The sequence below is a fragment of the Topomyia yanbarensis genome, chromosome 3, assembly GCF_030247195.1.
Source record: "Topomyia yanbarensis strain Yona2022 chromosome 3, ASM3024719v1, whole genome shotgun sequence".
NCBI classification, from domain to species: Eukaryota; Metazoa; Arthropoda; class Insecta; order Diptera; family Culicidae; genus Topomyia; species Topomyia yanbarensis.
Genome location: NC_080672.1, coordinates 156,255,870 through 156,274,635, shown reverse-complemented (window position 1 = coordinate 156,274,635; position 18,766 = coordinate 156,255,870). Strand labels below are relative to the sequence as shown.

Below are 18,766 nucleotides of genomic sequence, written 5' to 3'. Positions count from 1 at the left end.
TATTGCGACTGTTCTTGATAGAACCTTCTGCGATAACAACTGTAATTTTAAACGACATACTTTACATCAAATACTTAAAATATAGTATCTCAATTGAAATTTTATGAAAAAAATGATGGTCTTATTTGAGTATTGAGAATGAGCCTGCTGCATTAAAAAAATCATTTAATTAAATGAATAATTCATTCAAATCAAAACCGGAAATTTGTATTCACCCATTGAAATACTAAGGATTTTTTGCAAATCTTAGTAAAATACCAACAACAATCCAATCAGGCCAATCAAAAATGTGTTTCTCAACATAGTCTCCATGCAAGACATTTGATCAGACGCTTTTCTCAACCCCTCAGACTATCTTTAGGGTAATCTGAAAAATACAAGTTTACCGCCTCTTCAACCTCGGTATTTGACCCATATTTTACCCACCCAGAAAGCTTTTCAAGGTGGGAAACAAACAAAGTAACTCGGAGCAAGGCCTGGTGAGTAGGGTGGCTGTTAAATTTGTTGGTGTTATCGTGTTGATTTTTTTGGACAACTGAAGAGTTTCGACCGACATGTCAGTTACGGTTGTGTACACTAAACTTACGATATCTTCGTTGGAAGCAGTTTTTGGACATCCAAAACGTTTAACGTCAAAAATACTTGTACGATCGCCGTTTAACTCCAAAAAACCAATTCATATCTACAGTGAAATACTATTGACAGGCTACTTAAAAATATTTTTTTGGGTGCTAGAATTTTCTAAACCAGTTAAAGTTTGTTTAACCGTTATGTGCCCGACGGGGTACCCTTTTAGGTTTCAATTAATGAAATTCCGATGTTTTATCCATAGCTGGAAATTGGAACTTTGTGACATCTTAGAACTTCACAAAGTCAAGCTTTTGGGTTAATAATATTGTTGATATATTAAGGGGGAATGAGGAGGGGCTCATGATTTTTTACTACGTTACAGGCCGACGAGGGTATACCACGAAACTGAAATGGCAATTTACAACCGATTTCGACACTTTTAGGTGTTTTGAATTCAGGAACTCATCCACTTTTAGACTTGGTAAAAATGAATCGAGTTGATTCATTTGGTTCCCGGGAATCCGGGAACATTCTCGTAATTGCATCAGCAAACTGTATCTCGTGGTTTTGACACCATTTGGTGATTTGACCCCGGAACGGACATTCCCGAGCAGGGCAGTGAACATTACTCCGGAAAATCCGGATTACCAGGAACGAGACGCATTTAATCAGTTCATTATCACAGAATCAAAAGGTGGACGAGTTCCTGAATCCAAAACATCTAAAAGTGTCCAAATCGGTTGAAGAAAACCATAGTTACGAGCATTTCGATTAGCGGTTACCTGGGTACCTTCGTCGGCCTGTTAAAGGTGTTTTTTGTTTGACATACAACGGTTAATGAACATTACCACTAAACAGAAAATAGTTTTTTCCCACGTTTCTCGCGAATTTTCAACTTTGAGCTTACCTTTGACAGAAAACTACGAATATTTAATCGATGTGTGTGTATATATAAGGCATGATGATTGGGAAGAAATAGAGCGAGTGACAAAACAAAAACATGTGTTGGTAGTTTTATTTAGATTTTTCTTAAGACCGCCTACAGGCGGTGTTAGGGCCTAAAGGGTAATAGGCATAATACCCCAAGCCACATAAAGGATTAGATTTCTATTATCAACAAATTTTATAAATCGTCAATCATTTGTGCGCATATATTTTCAGCAATAATTGTAAGAAGCGATGAGTGTTCATAAAGGAAGAAACCACGCAAAGAAGCGGGATTTTTTTCGGCACTCTAGTTGGTTCTCGTTGAAAAGCTGCTAGTTACTTCTATGTATCGTAAGTAAGTTGAAGGTAGCCATCCGCCACAGAACCGTTCGTGTGTATTCATGAGATGGTGTGGGATAGAAAATTTAAAATGTAAAAAGGGACAACCTAATCGGATTTATTCTAAGTTCCATTTCCGCACTACTCCGGTTGCGGTTTATGACCGTGCCGAACAAATAAACATTTCGGCAAGTTCCTCACATTCGTCCTTGGTTTTGAAATTAAGTCACAGACAAAATGGAACAACACTTATCACAGAATGTACATCTAGACCGACGTCTAGTCCTGTGACGACAATCACCATGTTTCCTGTGTGAATTTCCCAGGTCAACTTTCGACTGTAATGTCTGCCGAATTTTTCCCTTACAAATGACTTGTTTGTTTCAAATCCATCAGCGTGGTGATATGATTGTCGCTACCCTCCCTCCGATCACAAGCGCTTCGATACGGACGTCGCCTGCTGCAGGGGAATCAATCCAATTGCTTTTAAGAGAACAATAAAAATCCTCGTTGAACTTTCAACCGTTCAACAAGTGAATGCCAGACCATCGAAACATGGCACACGAACCGTCATCGTAACACGGCCAGGGGATTGAACCGTGGTCAGCAGATTCGTGTGGTTGAATCAATTTTTATATTGCAATTCTCAAGCGCTGTAGGTAGCGACAAATTTAAGACCATTCTTTTTTATTATTATTTCGTGTTTCATCTTTGAGGCGAAACTGGCGTCCACCTAACAACAGCGAAGTACAAACGAACTATATCTGCCTACGTTGGCGAAACTGGTCACAAAATCGGTTTATTTTCTTGTGCTTGCGTGCCCCTCTTTCCCTCCTAATCACGTTTACCAGCGTGGAACCTGTTGGGATCCCACGAATGCACCGTGGATCTTAAAATGGATGGTCTCGCCTTTCCAGCTAGGTGCTATAAAACAAAATTGTAACTGCACGAGATCAATCAATTAAATGAGCTGTGGAAAATCAATGTTCAACCGGACTCGGACTCTCATCGAAAAGAAGGTAGCCCATAAATATGTTCAACACTAAATTGCGAGGCGACAAATACGCATTCAAACCACTGCCACAGTGACGGCTGGAATTTGAATATCCGACTGTTAAGTCATGCTATGGCTTTTGGGGGGTAATAAATTAAGCTAGTTTATAGACCCTAACTGCTTCATGTCGTGCTCAGTAAAAGGGCGGATGACAATCAAAATGATGCAACTTATCGGATCTATGGGGGGAAAATCGACCCGAAGTATATTTATGTGCGTCGAACTTCTTCAGTAAACTATTACCGCAGGTAAAGATTGAATGCTCCACCTTTCTTCAGATAAGACCTTTCTTTCAATTTATCATACTTTTAGCATAGGCATTCATCAACTACACCGACCGATACGGCTTGATCAGATTTTTACCACAGAAACTACTCTACAGTGTCAAAACAATCCACGTCTGTTGAATCGTCGGATATCAGGTTGTAAGATTACTGACCGCATAACACAGATGACCGAGGTTGATAGTTTTTGAAGGGTACGGCAAAAACAGTCTAACAATAAAAATACCGACTTCAGCAGCTACGTGCATGGTTCAAGCGCTCAATTTTGTATCACTATCTGCAGGCTGGTTACGATAAAACAGAATAAGTTTTTGTTGTAGATTTTTACGTTTTTTTCAGTAGATAAAGCGCTTATCTCATAAGCCATTAGTCATATGTTCGAGCCCCAATCAAGAAGGATTCTTACATAACACTCGTCCTGCAATTATCCTGTACACCAAGAATCGATGGCGAAGTCGTGCGAAACAGAAGATCAAGTTTAGCAGCGGAATATAGTACCAAGGCTTTGCTTTTTGGTTTCGATTGTAGAAGTCATTCGACTCCCTTTGCCTTTTACCTGTTTTAACCCTCTAGGTTACATGATTTTATGTTATTACCCGTACTATCATTTCTTCCCAATACTCCAATATTGATTAAATATTCCTAGCTTTCTGTCAAAGAAGCTCAAAGTGGAAAATTCACGGAAAACGTAGAAAAAACTATTTAGTTGTAATCATTAAACAAATTTTAACTATTTTTGGAAATTCTAATAATTAAAAAATATGTTTAATAGTATTTCACCGTGTGGATTGGGTTTATATTAGAATTGATCGAAGGTTGAACTTTTTTGGTAAAATTCTTTACCTTCCTAAAGGCAGTGTTAGGCAACTGAGCGAAAAAATATTCAGTCTTCTACTGATTACTTGTCATGCCGGAACTAGTATTATGTACTATTTCAGCTGATATGAGGCATGTTTTTAAATGGCGAATGCTGTTGATAGAATATCAATATCTTTATCATTTGAGGGATTATACACCTTTTTGAGAGAAATTTTTTAAAAAAGTTTGAAAATATGTAAAAGTATAAAGCAATGATTTTATTATATCAAAGTTATAGTATTTTGATAGCACATTTTTCAGGAACAAAAATCAGCATTAGTTTATAAAAATATATTTATAATTGGAAGAGTTATGACTTTTTTTCCCGAAACCTTTCTTTGTTTAAGAAAGTTGGAGTCCAACAGATCAATCGCAAAACTGAAATAAATTCATTACTATAGAAGTATTTCTCGTACCTTAACAATAAGTTGAACAAATAATAATGTTTTCCTGCATACGGGAACGTTTTTCATAAAAAAATTAAAGATTTGAGCTCAAAAAATTAGATTAAAAAATTCTTATCTACAAAACAAAAAATTATGCATAAAAAATAATGGTTAAGGTACGAGAAAAATTCTTTATAGACAACTGAAAAAATGAAGAAAATGGGTTGGGTAGTTTTTCAGCATTCGTGCTCACGAAAAAACGACATTTCGAGAAAAGTTTAAAATTTCAAGTTACCACAGCTCTTGGTGGACGAGGCGGGCTTCGAAGCACTGTAACTTTCGAGCTATTGCTCGGATTTCTATGAAAATTTGGGTAAATATCCTCAAGAAGTTCGGACAAAGTAATACATTTTTCAATTGCTTGAAAAATAAAAATGTATATTACCCCTTAATAATATTTAGGGGAGCTCTGGATTAGTTGACGGAATCTTTTTTCTCAACGTTTATTAGACATATGTAGTTGTGCGCTTCAAACACTGTGTAATATATTCTCCAATGTGTTTATGTTGCATTACATTCTGTTTGTAGGCAATTTTGGGTTTTCGCACTTAGTTTCTGAAAATTTAAAATGTCAACTTATTTGTTATGCAGGGTGAGTATTAAACTATTCCACGAAATACTATAATTTTCGTTAGTGTGTGATTAGAACTTTCGATGTTCGTATATGTGTTTTATTCGTTTGTTTACCTCGTATTTTTAATTGAAGAATTTCAAAACTTTGCTTTTGAATATGAAGCACGCGTCGAATTCAAATGCCGGCGCATTGATCTTAAAAAAATAATAGCAAGTATAGATTGATTTGCAGTTTTATTGAAAAGGCAAAGTTTTGAAGTTTTTGTGGCGATACTCGTAGCAGAAAGCAATCCATGCTCTGATAAACTTTTTGAACTAAACTTTGACGCATGTTGTTTTGTTCTATTCACAGACTAACAGATATAACACATAACAGGAAATTGCAAAAAAATGTCGATCAGCCAATTTTGACAAACACTAGCTCCATAATATATTTAAAATGAAAGTTGAAGCGGACGAAGAAGTGTTTTCGAGTCTGTTATCTAAGTTAGTGAGGAGAAACACGACGAAAATATCAACAGCACTCGTTAAGTGCTCCTTTATCTACAAATTTGTTGACGTTTAACATTTGAGGACAAGTTCAAATAAAGAATTAAATTCCCACATCGCTGAAATACGGATGCGATTAGTCGTTAATTTCTACGAAAAATCGAGACAGGAATCTTATAGCGGAACTTTTAGTATCATTGCAGATTTGCTGCCTCCGTGAAAATACGGATAGAAAAAAAGCGATGATATTCATTTTATGAAATATTATTTTTATATTGATCACGTATCTGCTATTCAAAACATAAAATATACCAATAAACGTGGGATCACTGTACTTTTGATCATCTGCCATCGGACTTTTCACCTTTGCTTCGTCATCATCGAGAGACTGATTACCATGAGTTGTAGTTTAAAAAAAAAAACTAACAAATGGGATTGGATACTGCAATCATGAATCGTCGCTGTTGTGCTATCTTATGACAAACGCCATTTTGGGGTAAACTGAGTTAGATATGCCATATCACTTGTCTAAAAATCTCAACAAAATGATGTTTTCAGAATTCTGCTTGGTTACAGAGATATAGCGAGAAAAGTGCTGAGAATTTTTTAGTTTTTTGATTCAAATGACTGTGTCTGGGGATTGACTCAAGTTATCTTGATGAAGATGTTCTTATGTGTAAAACTATCTGAGAAACACAATGGCATAATCATTTTCAAAACAAAATACACGAATTGCGAGAAAAATGCAGTTTAAGTGAACTGGAAATATAGCATATTTGGCAACACTGAAACCAAAAACAACTATTTTTTTCTAGATTCCCTGACTCAATTCCTTCAAAATGCCTCTCACCGATTGTTTATAAACCAAATGAACCTAAAGTTATGAATAAAAGTTTAAAATTGATTTTTTTCTATGGAAAATTTTCCATGCACGATTATGACACGCCATACAAATTTTGTTATCAATACACACCTATGACACGTGTGAGCGCGACTTTTGTTATAAATTATATATAAGTTTATAATAAAAACTCGCAGCATAGTCCACCGATGATCTTCCCAATACTTGAGAGATTAATACAGAATATATAGAAGTATCAATTGGCTTCTTTGAATTGTTTATACAAAATGTAAGTTTCAAGATATTCAATCTCAAACTTTAAAAATCGTTTTTCTCGAAATGTGCTAAATGCCTCTTGTCATAAGATAGCAAAACAGCGACGAAATACAAAACGATTACGAGCGATAAAAATGATTTTAGTAGAGACACATTTTATTAATTATCCTCTGTTTTCACATCTTCATTTTCCAATTTATAGATAGTGAAAAACTCACTATCACGTTATGTGTTATAGTAGAGAGGCGGCAAGAATATTATAATCATTTCAACTAGATCACAAATAACTCGGGTATCAGATTGAAAGCGATTTCGCAACAAACGCTTCAGTCATCCACTCAACTCTCGGTTTTTAATGTTTGGGAAAATAACATGAATTCTTTTCTGATGAAGTATTCCAGAAAAAAACATCATCAGATGAAACGAAAGTTTAGGCATCATTTACATAATGAGATCAAATAGGCGGCTAAAAACCAAAGAGGCGAGAGTTCGACAGCTTTAGAAAACTCACGTGCAACGTGCCAGTTCTACTTTTGAACTGTGTCTAACCGTGCATCTGCATATCTGCCACGGCAGCCGGCCGTGTGGAAAGTATCTCTATTCTTGGGAAATGTGTATATAATATACATATACACTGAATTCTCTGGATCGATGGTTTAATTAATTGACTTGGCCGAAAGCGGTAAGACTTGCAACTGCGGCAGCCGTATCGCGATGATCAGTTGGAAGTCGAAAGAGACACCCAATTGTTTTTGCTTCCCCACTCACGTTCTCATAAGCCCTGTCTTGTACTGATGTTTTGAAGTTCCGTTTTAACTTGATAAAATAATAAACAAGATTCCTAAACCTTTCTCCCACATACGCCTAGTAGCTCGTATCCGACGATTAAAGACTCGCGGTTTAGATTTTCAGTGCTGGCTGGTTTGTTGTGTCTTGTCGACAAAAGTGATCCTGTGTTTATTTCTCTTGAAATTTTCGAATGAAAAAAATACGGCGATCACTTGTTATTCGTAAAAGCACGGTATATAAATGCTGAGAGTCTTAAACAAATAATTCAAGTAGCCAATCGATCTCATTAAAGTTAGTTGTACAGATGTAGCAAAGCCGAAGGAAATTACTGTAGGTCAGTTTTTCCCACTAAGTACGTGTACAATATGCGAACACATTTTTCCCCTTTTGCAGCTCTCCCTGTCGCAATAAAAGTGATTTTTGAAGCAACTCAATTCCCTCGGTGCAGTTTAATTTTATTGCATTTTGACATCCATTTCCCCCTTTCCTCAGAGGCAACCACCGAATATCAATTTGCTCAATGTTAGCTTAATTATTTCGAATCAAATTAAGTGTAAATATGTCTAATCTATTCCAGAACGAATGGGTGCACTTTTCGGTGAATGTTTCACTTCACCATATCACATTTCAAATTGAAAACAAAAGATTCATGACTGCAAAGGGGAAAAATCTCTCCCTCATGTACGTATTCGGCCCGCGGGAAAACACAATGTTGCCGTCGCATTAAAACAACTGTGATCTGCAGACATATTCATGGGCAGATATGCTGGCTTCTAAGAGTCCATCCGTTGAACAGACCCGGTTTTTTAGGGAGAGAGTGATGGGCAATTTTTATTTGCTAGGATAGTACAGTAGGTAAGGGTTTTAGCATGGTGTTGCTTGTGCGAGATCTCTGACAGCAAATCATCATTCTCCTAATGTTCTCATTCCGACCCCGTTTATTGGCCAGCGTTGCTCTTATCAGGGACAGGACGATTGTTTGTGATCGCGAGGAATGCGAATAGCGCCCAGACACAAATGGATGAGTTTTATGTCGTTTTCGATTGAGAACCTAGAAACCAACCCAGGTTAGTTGTATCAAACGAACTTTTAATGGAACTGAGTTGGGTTCTCGCAAAACAGCGGTTGTGTGAGCGAACCCGAAATATATTTCAGGCTAGAACCCAACCCGGTTTTCAGTTCAGTGGCGCATAACCTAGGTTAGAAACTGGCTTCAAACAAATAGTTTGACAGCAGTTAGGTCCGAAACTGAGTTAGTTTCTGCCTCAAGCAAAAACGACATTAGATTTTATTTTACTAAAATGTTAGTTTCGAGTATTGTTAGTTTATATTATTTTTTAAATTTCTCAAATTAACAGATTATTATGAAGCTATTTCAAGACCAGCCTATTTTTTCATACTAAGGAAAATAATTAGGAGACTATCCCAACCCTCCGCAGACCAGGGGTGATCCATTTGCATGCACTAACCTGCAACCAAAAAACATGGGCTCGTATCCGACCCCATCTGGTTTGCGGAGGGTTAACCCTATGATTTAAAATAGAGGGAAAATTTTACGGTTTATTGCTGAAAAAAAAACAAATTTAGAAACTAGGATACAATTCAATATACAAAGGTGAATAATTGAAATTTCGAATTGATTTCCAGATTAACCGACATGGTACCAGGATCTCCCGTGACTGTATGATGTTGGGTAGACTGCTATAGAGTTAACGATTATGGGAATTTACAAGAATTTACTTCTAAGATCCGGAAGCATTACATGTCACTGGTAGTGCATAACACAATGTACGTAAATAAAATATGTACCTACTTACCTGCCTATTTAACCAAAGTAAGACACACGCGTTGAGTGCGGAACGGGTCACAAAATACAACCTTCCACCTGAAGTGCATGTCAACAAAAGGACAAATCTTATGTTGTTTTTGAGCCCAGTTATGAATATGATGATGGTGCATGACAACATACATTTTTGTACATAACTCCACGAGCTAATGAAGAAGTGGATGGGGTTTTCACTTTTAAAGAGTTATTTGCATATGCATGGTGTCGGGGATATTCCACAGAGAAGGTTTATGACACTTCAGAAGGCATAAGAATTCGCTTTGATTTACTTTATGTTCTCTTTCGGAGACCGAAAAGTTTGTGTTTATTTCCACGCGTCGGCGAGGGTTAATCATGTGAAGTCAAGTGCCACTTGGTGAATTTGAGCGTGGGTTGGCTCTTTTACAAACTATTTATGATGCGCATTTACCAAAAATAACATCAATTGTTTAATGCCCAATACGTATTTTTTCTGATCCCTAGCAACTCCGATAACGAATCTTGTTTGCAGTTTTTATTAACTGTATATCAAAGCAGACCGCGAATTAGTTTTCGTGATATTATACTCATGGTTATATTATATAACGTGTTACTATTTTTAGTTAGAATACAAAACATGCTGTAGTTTATTTTTTATTTCAATTTTTTATAAAGCATAAAAACTTCTTTATTATTGCGATATTCAAATCTGAACTGGAAATAAATCCATATACTTTTCTGACACAATTTAATCATGATTATTCTTACTAAAATTATAGCTCGCATCATTACATGTTAACCTGGGACAGAATATACTCCCATTGATCGAAGGCTACTGAAAAAATGTAAACAAATGCACTTTGAAATCAACTACAATTAGTTCATTTTTTCCCTTTTTCATATGCCATTCGACTCAGTTCGTCGAGATCGGAAAATGTTTGTGTGTGTCTGTTTTATAGGACAGAAAAAATCTTCCAAAAGACCATGAAAAAGAAAAAGGGAACGGAGTTGGGGACAATCCCCCAACCCGCTAAAACAACTCTTACCGCCAAACCCGATTTCTTCTCGGTACTACCTTGGGGCATTATTTCGGGGAGGGGTTGTTCATTCCTTCAATAGGGTTAGACCACTACTCCGCGACACACCACCAGTTTTCGATGATCCACACAAAGTAGACCATTTCTGTATGACAATACGAAAGTTATTTGTGGGTCGGGAATTAGTGATCTTCCCCTACAATAACAATCTGGGCGGCAATCTACAAATTGTCCAATTCAATGAGCCCTTTGACTTCCTTCTGTCATTCAGGATCACAATTTCTGTTAAGCATCACAAATCCTGTCCAGTGCCGTTGAACAGAGTTATGGGGTAAAGAGTGCGATCACACATAAAATTTCCTGACCCTGTGTGATCACTCTGGACATCGACTTTTTAATCGAGGCCTGAAGGGCCGAATCTCATATACCTTTCAACTCAATTCGTCGATATCGGAAAACGTATGTGTGTTTGTGTGCGTATGTATTTTTAATGTCACTCATTTTTCTCAGGAATGACAAAACTGCTTTAAACAAACTTGATTTCAAATGAACGGTATAACGTTCCCATAAGCTGCTATTTAATTTTTAGTTGATCGGACATCCGGTTCCGGAATTACGGGTTGAAGAGTGCTGTAACACTGCAAATATCCTTATAAACTGATATCACCAGGATACATTAATGATAAACTGCATATTAGATTAGATGCAACAATAGTTGAATTTGCGAGTTAAAGCAAGTTGTTTTGCCTTTGCAACGTCCATCATTCAACTACGTTGCTATCAGAAATTAGCTGGCTAGGTTACTTGGATTTGTTCAATGTTCACTATGATGGAGTATCAATATCACAGATGAAAATTTTAATAGTCAGTAAATAAAGCGCGATTCCATCAGATAATTATATAAAATACATATGTCAGTGTTCTCCCAAAAATATAACCGCAGTCGCTTGTAAGGAAGAGCCCAGGGTTAATGGTTTCAATTTTGATTCATACATTGCTTATAAAAGAAATGTATAGAATTCGCTCAAACTTTGAAAACTTGTTCCGAGGGCCGAATCTCACGTACCAATCTAATGTCATGTTATTATCTCAGCAATGGCGGACCGATTATAACGAAAATAGTCTCAAACGAAAGGCTTAATGTGACCATTGGAGGCTATTGTTTCTGTTTTTGGATATATTGTTTACTTTCTGAAATATGAATGATTTTATTAATTAGAAAGCTTATGGAATTACCGTTCTAACAAGCCATACATTGTCTAAATTCGTTCACGAATGGTGGAGAATAATGAATTTTTGAAAACTCAATCGGCCCACCCCTGATTCGATTCCTAGTCCCACCAGGAGTACTTGCACTAAATTTGAAGCAAATCGGACAAGTCTAGCTACCGGACCTTACACCTTAAATTCTCTTGGTAAAGTGTGATATACTAATCAAATTATTAGATAAGAGGATGTAGATTATATAAAATTAACCTGGTAATGTAATGCAATTATTTGTGTTCGTGTTTTTGCCCGGATTTGTAATTGTTTAGTAATTGGTGACTATATGTCCATTTTATCTTAAAAAGGGGAAAACTTTACGCCAAGCTTTACTCAAGTCTATATTACACAATCTGTATATTTGATCAATAATTTACTCTTATTTTATTATTTGATTCTAATTCAAACCAGATTTTTATTAGCGTACTAGTTTAACAGTTTTGAAAAAAAACTGGAATCGATAATTTGCAAGGTGAGTAGTGTAGTTGCAATGGGCGAAAATAAAAACGCTATTGTTTCTAGAAGTATTTAAACTATGTGTATTGATGTAATTCGTTGTGGAATGATATTATGGTTGAAACCTTACTAAATAAAAAAAAACCTCCTCAGTATATTGGAAATGGATATCTGATCAAAGATGGATGAACTAACCTGTCCATTAAATATAACAGTCCCATTCGCATTTTTGTCGGAAATACCATTGGACTCCGGAACACGATTAAAACTTTTAGAAAAATACTAAAACAATGCTGTCTAATTCATAAGACTCTATGAAAAAGTATATCTTGAACAGCGTTTTTTCTCGGCTTGCTGTTTTTATTGTCGGACTGTCAATACACTCATAAAAATGGTAACTGGATGCTTGTTACGCAGCTTTTGAACATACCCTTCTATTTTTACGAGCGCCACATGCATTCACACATAAATTATGAACATAATTCTTAAAAATAAATCAAGAAGTAGACATGGTGTTCGAAAAAACACTTTTTGGCGTAAAGTAGCCCCCCTGTGAGCGAGACTTTACGCCAATTTTTAGTTCTTTATATCTCATGTTTAACCTTGATTTTCCAAAAGTTCTTTTCACTGTCTTTGGAGGTACTTCTGCCATATGTAAAACACCAAACAGTTTGAAATTTGAAGTTGCGTAATCGTGTAATGTATAAAGTTTTATCGTTGAAAATTTTCGGGAGGGGTCCAGATCTCCAGAGCCATCCCCTGGATCCGCTACTGCCCCGGGTTCCTCTGCAGATAAAACAACAAGCATGCCAAATCATATTATCAAACAAAAATAAAGTGGACTAGCATTTCTCGCAAACATTATAGCGTAATTATTTTGTGCAGTGCAGTGCAGTTTCTTTTAAGTTAGTGCTCTCTGCAAGTACAATTCAACAGTACCGCGTCAACAAAACTACATACAGAGTATTGCTGTTTGTTAATCGCTTACACTTGATTGTCATCTAAATTGTCAACTGAACTCGAGTGACCACGAGCAGGAGATATTTTTCGCTAGATTGCCCAAGCATATACCTTATCATTCCACGTACTTTCCCTTTCAAACCTGTGCCAATATGTCATACGATATCTGTCTGCAACGAGAATCAGCGGTGTGAAATGCACATATCGTACGATATTAAATACCGTGAAAAATTGTTTACAACATCTGGCCAACCGTATGCGATGACGTTGTCATTTCATTCATCTATTCTTTTGGTTGTCAAGCCATACAAGCTATATGTAATCTATATGGCGTGACATTCATTATATTATGTCATCCTCGCGCAATGTTTACTGAGCGCCGGCTATTCTTAGTTAAGCGCAGCGGTCCTATTTTTGTCTAGTCGTATTTTCATTCAAATGGTGAATCAAAAAAAAAAGTTCCCGTCTCTTCTCACAATTGTGCATCTCTTGAAAAGCAATACACATGTCATTTTCTAGTCTACAAGTAGTGCTTCAAATAAATGTTTTGTTATGTAGTCATCTAGTACACGTGAATCTTACGAACTTTGGCTTCTACATCCCTGTTTGGGTTTACGTTACGACGTTTATTGCCGTCATAAGCTTGAAGGGATAAAGTATTATCGAATATTTATTTTTTAAATCAAAATTATTGTTTGAACCTAAGCTTCCAAAAAGTTTGTTCCTTAAAACTCCGAAAATGAAGAAGAGGTGGATGGGGGTTAGTTTCCAAGGTGGATAATGATCCGACTTTTATACTTTTGGTTTCAAATCCTTTTATATATGTCTAATTTCAATACCGCGAAAGCAAGGTAATAAAATAACCTATCAACTGATACCCAATTCGAAAAATTTCGACATCTGGCTACGGTTATATAGATCAATGAAGTTAAGATCTGAAAAAGATTTTTTGTTGTGTACTTGAACGGTACGGTCTCTCAAAAACATTTTTCCAATTAAAAAATGCTTTTAATCCGCCTAAAAGTGAAACGATGAAATATTTGTTTTAACTCTCTCTTCGAATATGATATCGATTGAGATCATTTAGAACATGATGTTTCGCAATGCTTTTGATAACATATATTGCATAGGATAGAGACAGAAATCAGAGAAACGATAAAATCAGCATAGGATCATCATCAGCGAAATCTCAAAAGTTCAGTCGAATCAATGGTAAAGCGTAAGGAAATAAAATAGAAGGACAATTTAATTATTACTAATGCTTTGTGAACAAAATACTCTTATTCTTCAATCAATGCATTATGTATGGAAAAACTAAATTTCTCTTAGCGTGTTTTAATGTTGTGCCACTAACAGCCAGTCAAAGTCTCTTTGGCCACATTGGCTGCCATCATCGGTTCCGGAAGCCCCGGCGGGAGTTTCCAAATTCAGAATAACAGTCATATCGGTTTCTCGGAGATGGCTGGACCGATTTGACCAAACTAAGTCTCAAATCAAAGGTGTTTCATTATCGACTCTCTCCTCGCCCCTGCGATTACAGACTGGAAACCACTACAACAAAGTGTGTATATCCACCACAATGATCAACCAGCAAATGACAATGTCGATACACAATATGTATCCCACTTCCTACCTTTTTCCTTTACTTACATAAGAGGGAAGCAAGCCGCCCCTAAATACGGCTTTCCCTTTCCCCACTAACATGTGCCATGTAATTTGAAAAAAAGAATTATCGGCCTCGTTAAGCTACCTCATTTGGGCCTAAATAAACGTATTTAAAATTAAAAAAAAAAGATGAAGGTGTTTCATTCTCGAAAATGGCTATCGACTTTCATTCCAATCCGACTGCCGGTTCTGGAGTTGCAGGTTATAGCGTGCGATCAAATAGAAAATTCCGATCAAAACCGATACCGCGATGAATGCAAAAAGGTAAAAATTTCGCCAAAATATGTGTCAAACAACTTGAATTTGCAGTCCTATATCACTGAAGGCCACATTGACCATCAAATACGGATCCGGAAGTTCCCTGGAAAGTGGCCACCTATCAAAATTATTAAACTCACAATAGTTTATCAGAGATGGTTGGGCCGATTTTCCTAAACTTAGTCCGAAATGAAAGGTCTATACAATTTCGGGTTATATTGTTCCGGAAATATTTGAAATCCCCGTATAGGCCGAAGTTTTTTTCAGAGGGAGATGAAATGAAATGTCAGAAATCGAATTCGTATTTTTGATGCTAAATGTCTTTAAAATGCATGATACGTCGCGATTTTATGTTATCTCGGAATTTTTTTTATGAAAATAACTCACTTGTGAACAAAACAAGTACAAACAAACAAGGCAGTACGTAAAATTTAGATAAATCAATGCGTGGCACGCAATGTAAGAGGTATAATTAATTTTTAATTTATGCCCACTCTAGGTTTTCTCTACATTCATTTATAAAGAAAAACTGAATTGTAAATACCAGCATTAGCTGTCGTCCAAACCTGGGCTACTCTGTAACTGACCAAATCTCCACTAGTCAAATTCAAATGTGAAAATTTCTCACCTTCCGCTTTTAGGTAATCTTTGAACACAATAGACCACAACAATTAGCACATCGGGCATAAGTTTTGCAAACTATTTGAGTGCATCACTTTGGTGCTGTCGAGTTCATTGACACAAACACGGCAGATGATTCGTTTCGTTTAAGAAAATTTATTTCGCAAACCCGGAAGGAACAATTAAATGGCCGAGAAATGTTGTACGCATTCAAAATAGTCCTTGTGCCGATAGCACTTATCCTTACTTCCTGCCTATCAGGCCTAATGATTGGCATCAGATAAATGCTTGCTTCAAAAGCACTTATCACGTGTACTGACAAGATTTCGAAATTTCCCTTCCGTTTTAATACGGCTATCCGAACGTCGTTCAACAATTAAATTCAATCACCCATACGTCGAGTCATGCTTTGCCAAAAACGCATTTCCAAAATTCAATGTCAGTGCAGTCATATAATATTGAATAGTTGAGTGGGATCGATTACCATCGTTCGACTTACCTACTGTCACCGATGCTGGTCTCCTTGCCGGCAATTCCGTTCCAACTGATGCGTCGTTCCGCCTCTCCATCGCTCAGATAATCGATCAGGATAAAATTGTCCTTCTGCGGCTGCTGTTGCTGCTTCTCGGACGACGGATGATGTCGATGGTTGTGACGCGTTGGTGAACTATTAAACTCATCCAGCTTCAGGAAATTGTCGGATGATACCCCGGTTGATATGACTACTAGATTTAGCAGAGTTGTCACGATCGTTAGCAAGAAGAAATTTCTGATTTCGATCTTCATGCTTAGCACGCTCTTAACTTTCACTTTCAGAACGAACATTGAGATACACTATATTATTGGCAGTTCCACTATTTTTTCACTGTTGACTAATCTGGAAACACACAGAGAAACAATATGATGTTTAATTTTAATTTTTAATCCTCTCATAAAGATAATTACTTAACACCGTGTAATGCGGTTATATGCTATAAAATAGAGCTAATATACACAATTTTCCGACGAACTAAATCTCAAGATCTCAATTGAAGAACTCAATAATATCACGCAACCGGTGCCGATAGATCAAGAATTTAAACGGACTTCGTTTACTCTTTTCCCAACGTGGTCGGTGAGCAGCAAACTTACGTGTAACATTTGCCAAGCCGAAGCACAACGGTTTTATATAGACTTTCAGTGGAACATCGCGAACATCGCGAAAGGGAATTCGCGAATATTGCCGATCGAGCTACGGTTGGTATCGTTCAACCGTACTCAGGAGAGTGATGACGCGATCCCTCTCTCTTTCGATCTAAGTCGGAAACGTTGGTAGCGTGTATTGGTAGCCAGACTATACCTGTAGTGGAAAATCACGCGATGCTCGAACATTATCATATCGGTTTCATGAGGAAATTATACGTTTCACCTGACCGTGGCGGCAAGAATTTGTCGTGTGTAGTTACGTGGCGATTTTTTCGCAGGAACTCCTACCCTATCAGTAGATTAGTAAAGATAGTTACTTCGCATGCATTTTTTTTTGCCAAAGGCTTTTCTATGTGCCGTAGAAATCTTTGCTTTTTTTCTTTATTTCGATAGCAGACAAATGCTTCTGCCATAAACAGAACATAACCATCACCTGATCGTAAACTCTTTTTCATTTAAGAAAGATTATGCAACCAATCCGAAGCTCAACTTTCGAATCGAGGTTTGAAAGGTTGAGTTTCGTATACTTTTTTGACCCAGGTCATCCATTTCTTTGGCAGTGAAATAAACTTAATATTGTTCATATTCTCAAAGAACTCACGCACTAGTAAAAACATTCCACCCGAATCGATATTATAACCCAATGGGGGGGGTCCTCACCTGACGAAGCGTATACTAACTAACGTTCGGTTTAAGTTACAGAATTTAGTCGGTAAACTGGAGTTTCGTTATCTTTCGATGTACTCCGTATCATAATAAATTGTATATTCAAGACCTCACAAATCCCGCTTGTGACTGAGCGTCAAACATTTCTCACATGGACTATAGAAGTCTGTCTGATTAGGAAACGTATCCTAACTGCTAATTAGCACCTGTTTCTGTGCGTAGCCGTAACACTTGAGAATTCTGGTGTTTGCGTAGACCTGCCGATTGGTTATTTACTCACAGAGTATGTTCATGTGGTTGGTTATACACCCGAGGCGTTTAATGTCTGTATGTTTGAACGCATGATAGTGTGTTGACTGCATTTTTTTATTCATTCTCCCCAGTCAGTCGCGGATCATACGATGCATGATGTAAAATGATGACGTCGATGGTCAGTTAGAAACCTCGCTCATTGTTCGCTCTCGCTCGGCAGTGCTGTGAACGAGTCTTGTTGCTAATGTTGACATCACTCAGGTCACTTACTGAATTAATTTCGAGCAAAATCGAAGACGAAAAACGCGTAACAATAATGACCGAAGTCTTCTGCGCTCATAGTGTATAAGTTATGAATGAAACATTGCTTCAAGTGTTTGCAAGACTCGAAAAAATATGAGTAAATAAAATTACACGATGATTTTTCCGGCGAAATTTTAAAATATGCTGACATCAGTCAGCATATTTTAAAATTTCGCCGAAAAATTTATCGTGTAATTTTATTTCGCACTTAAATTTGTGCTAAATATCCTGCACATAAAAGGAACCCTGATAATCATGTAAATGAATCTGCCCTTTAGAAAATTAAAATATTCTTCTAGAGACTTGCGCGCTATTCATTATCTGTGCAGATCTCAGGAAAAAACCTTTCGTCGTCATCGCCTGATCAGATGAATGAAGTTTTGTTTACGTTAAAAATCATTATTCATCGGTTTGAAATCATCACCCAGAAACGTCAGCAGTCGTGACTCGCACCAATGAATGAGTTGTTTTGTGTTTGAACGGGACACGTAGGTGAGCTTTCGGTATCGCGCGACTTTCGCGACCTTGTCGGGCTAGTGGTTGCACACGACTGTGTGGGTACTTTATTTCTAAGAATGAGGAAATTGTTTTACTCTGCAGCGCAGAGAATAATAAAAATAAAATCGCTGGTTGCATGAGTGTATCGAAGCCGTCGGGGGTGTGTCGCGCTGTGCGAATCGACTACAGGCTGCCTGAGATGGGAAAACTTGCGTGGGAATTTGTGGCATACAGTTTACATAACCCCACGGAGAAAATATTCACATACAATTTAAATCACTGCAAATTGATTGTCCTACTAAATGAGATTGTCGATGCTTTAATTAGTTCAATTAGTTAGAACTGCCGTGGG

General features: G+C 37.0%; 1 protein-coding gene across 4 annotated transcripts in view; it reads right to left on the bottom strand.

Annotated features, from left to right (window-relative positions):
• The window catches only part of LOC131688669 (uncharacterized), a 72,952-nt gene that overhangs the window by 37,421 nt on the left and 16,765 nt on the right, over positions 1 to 18,766 (bottom strand). For 2 of the 4 annotated variants that reach the window (XM_058973097.1, XM_058973093.1), the window contains exons 1-2: positions 16,456 to 16,660; positions 16,010 to 16,387 (exon numbers count right to left, since the gene is read on the bottom strand). In XM_058973097.1, the coding sequence (XP_058829080.1) occupies positions 16,010 to 16,335 (326 nt within the window). In that variant the 5' untranslated portion in view covers positions 16,336 to 16,387; positions 16,456 to 16,660. Of the gene's footprint in view, positions 1 to 16,009; positions 16,388 to 16,455; positions 16,661 to 18,766 lie in introns of those variants that run through there. The other 2 variants (XM_058973096.1, XM_058973094.1) reach the window with 2 other exon arrangements.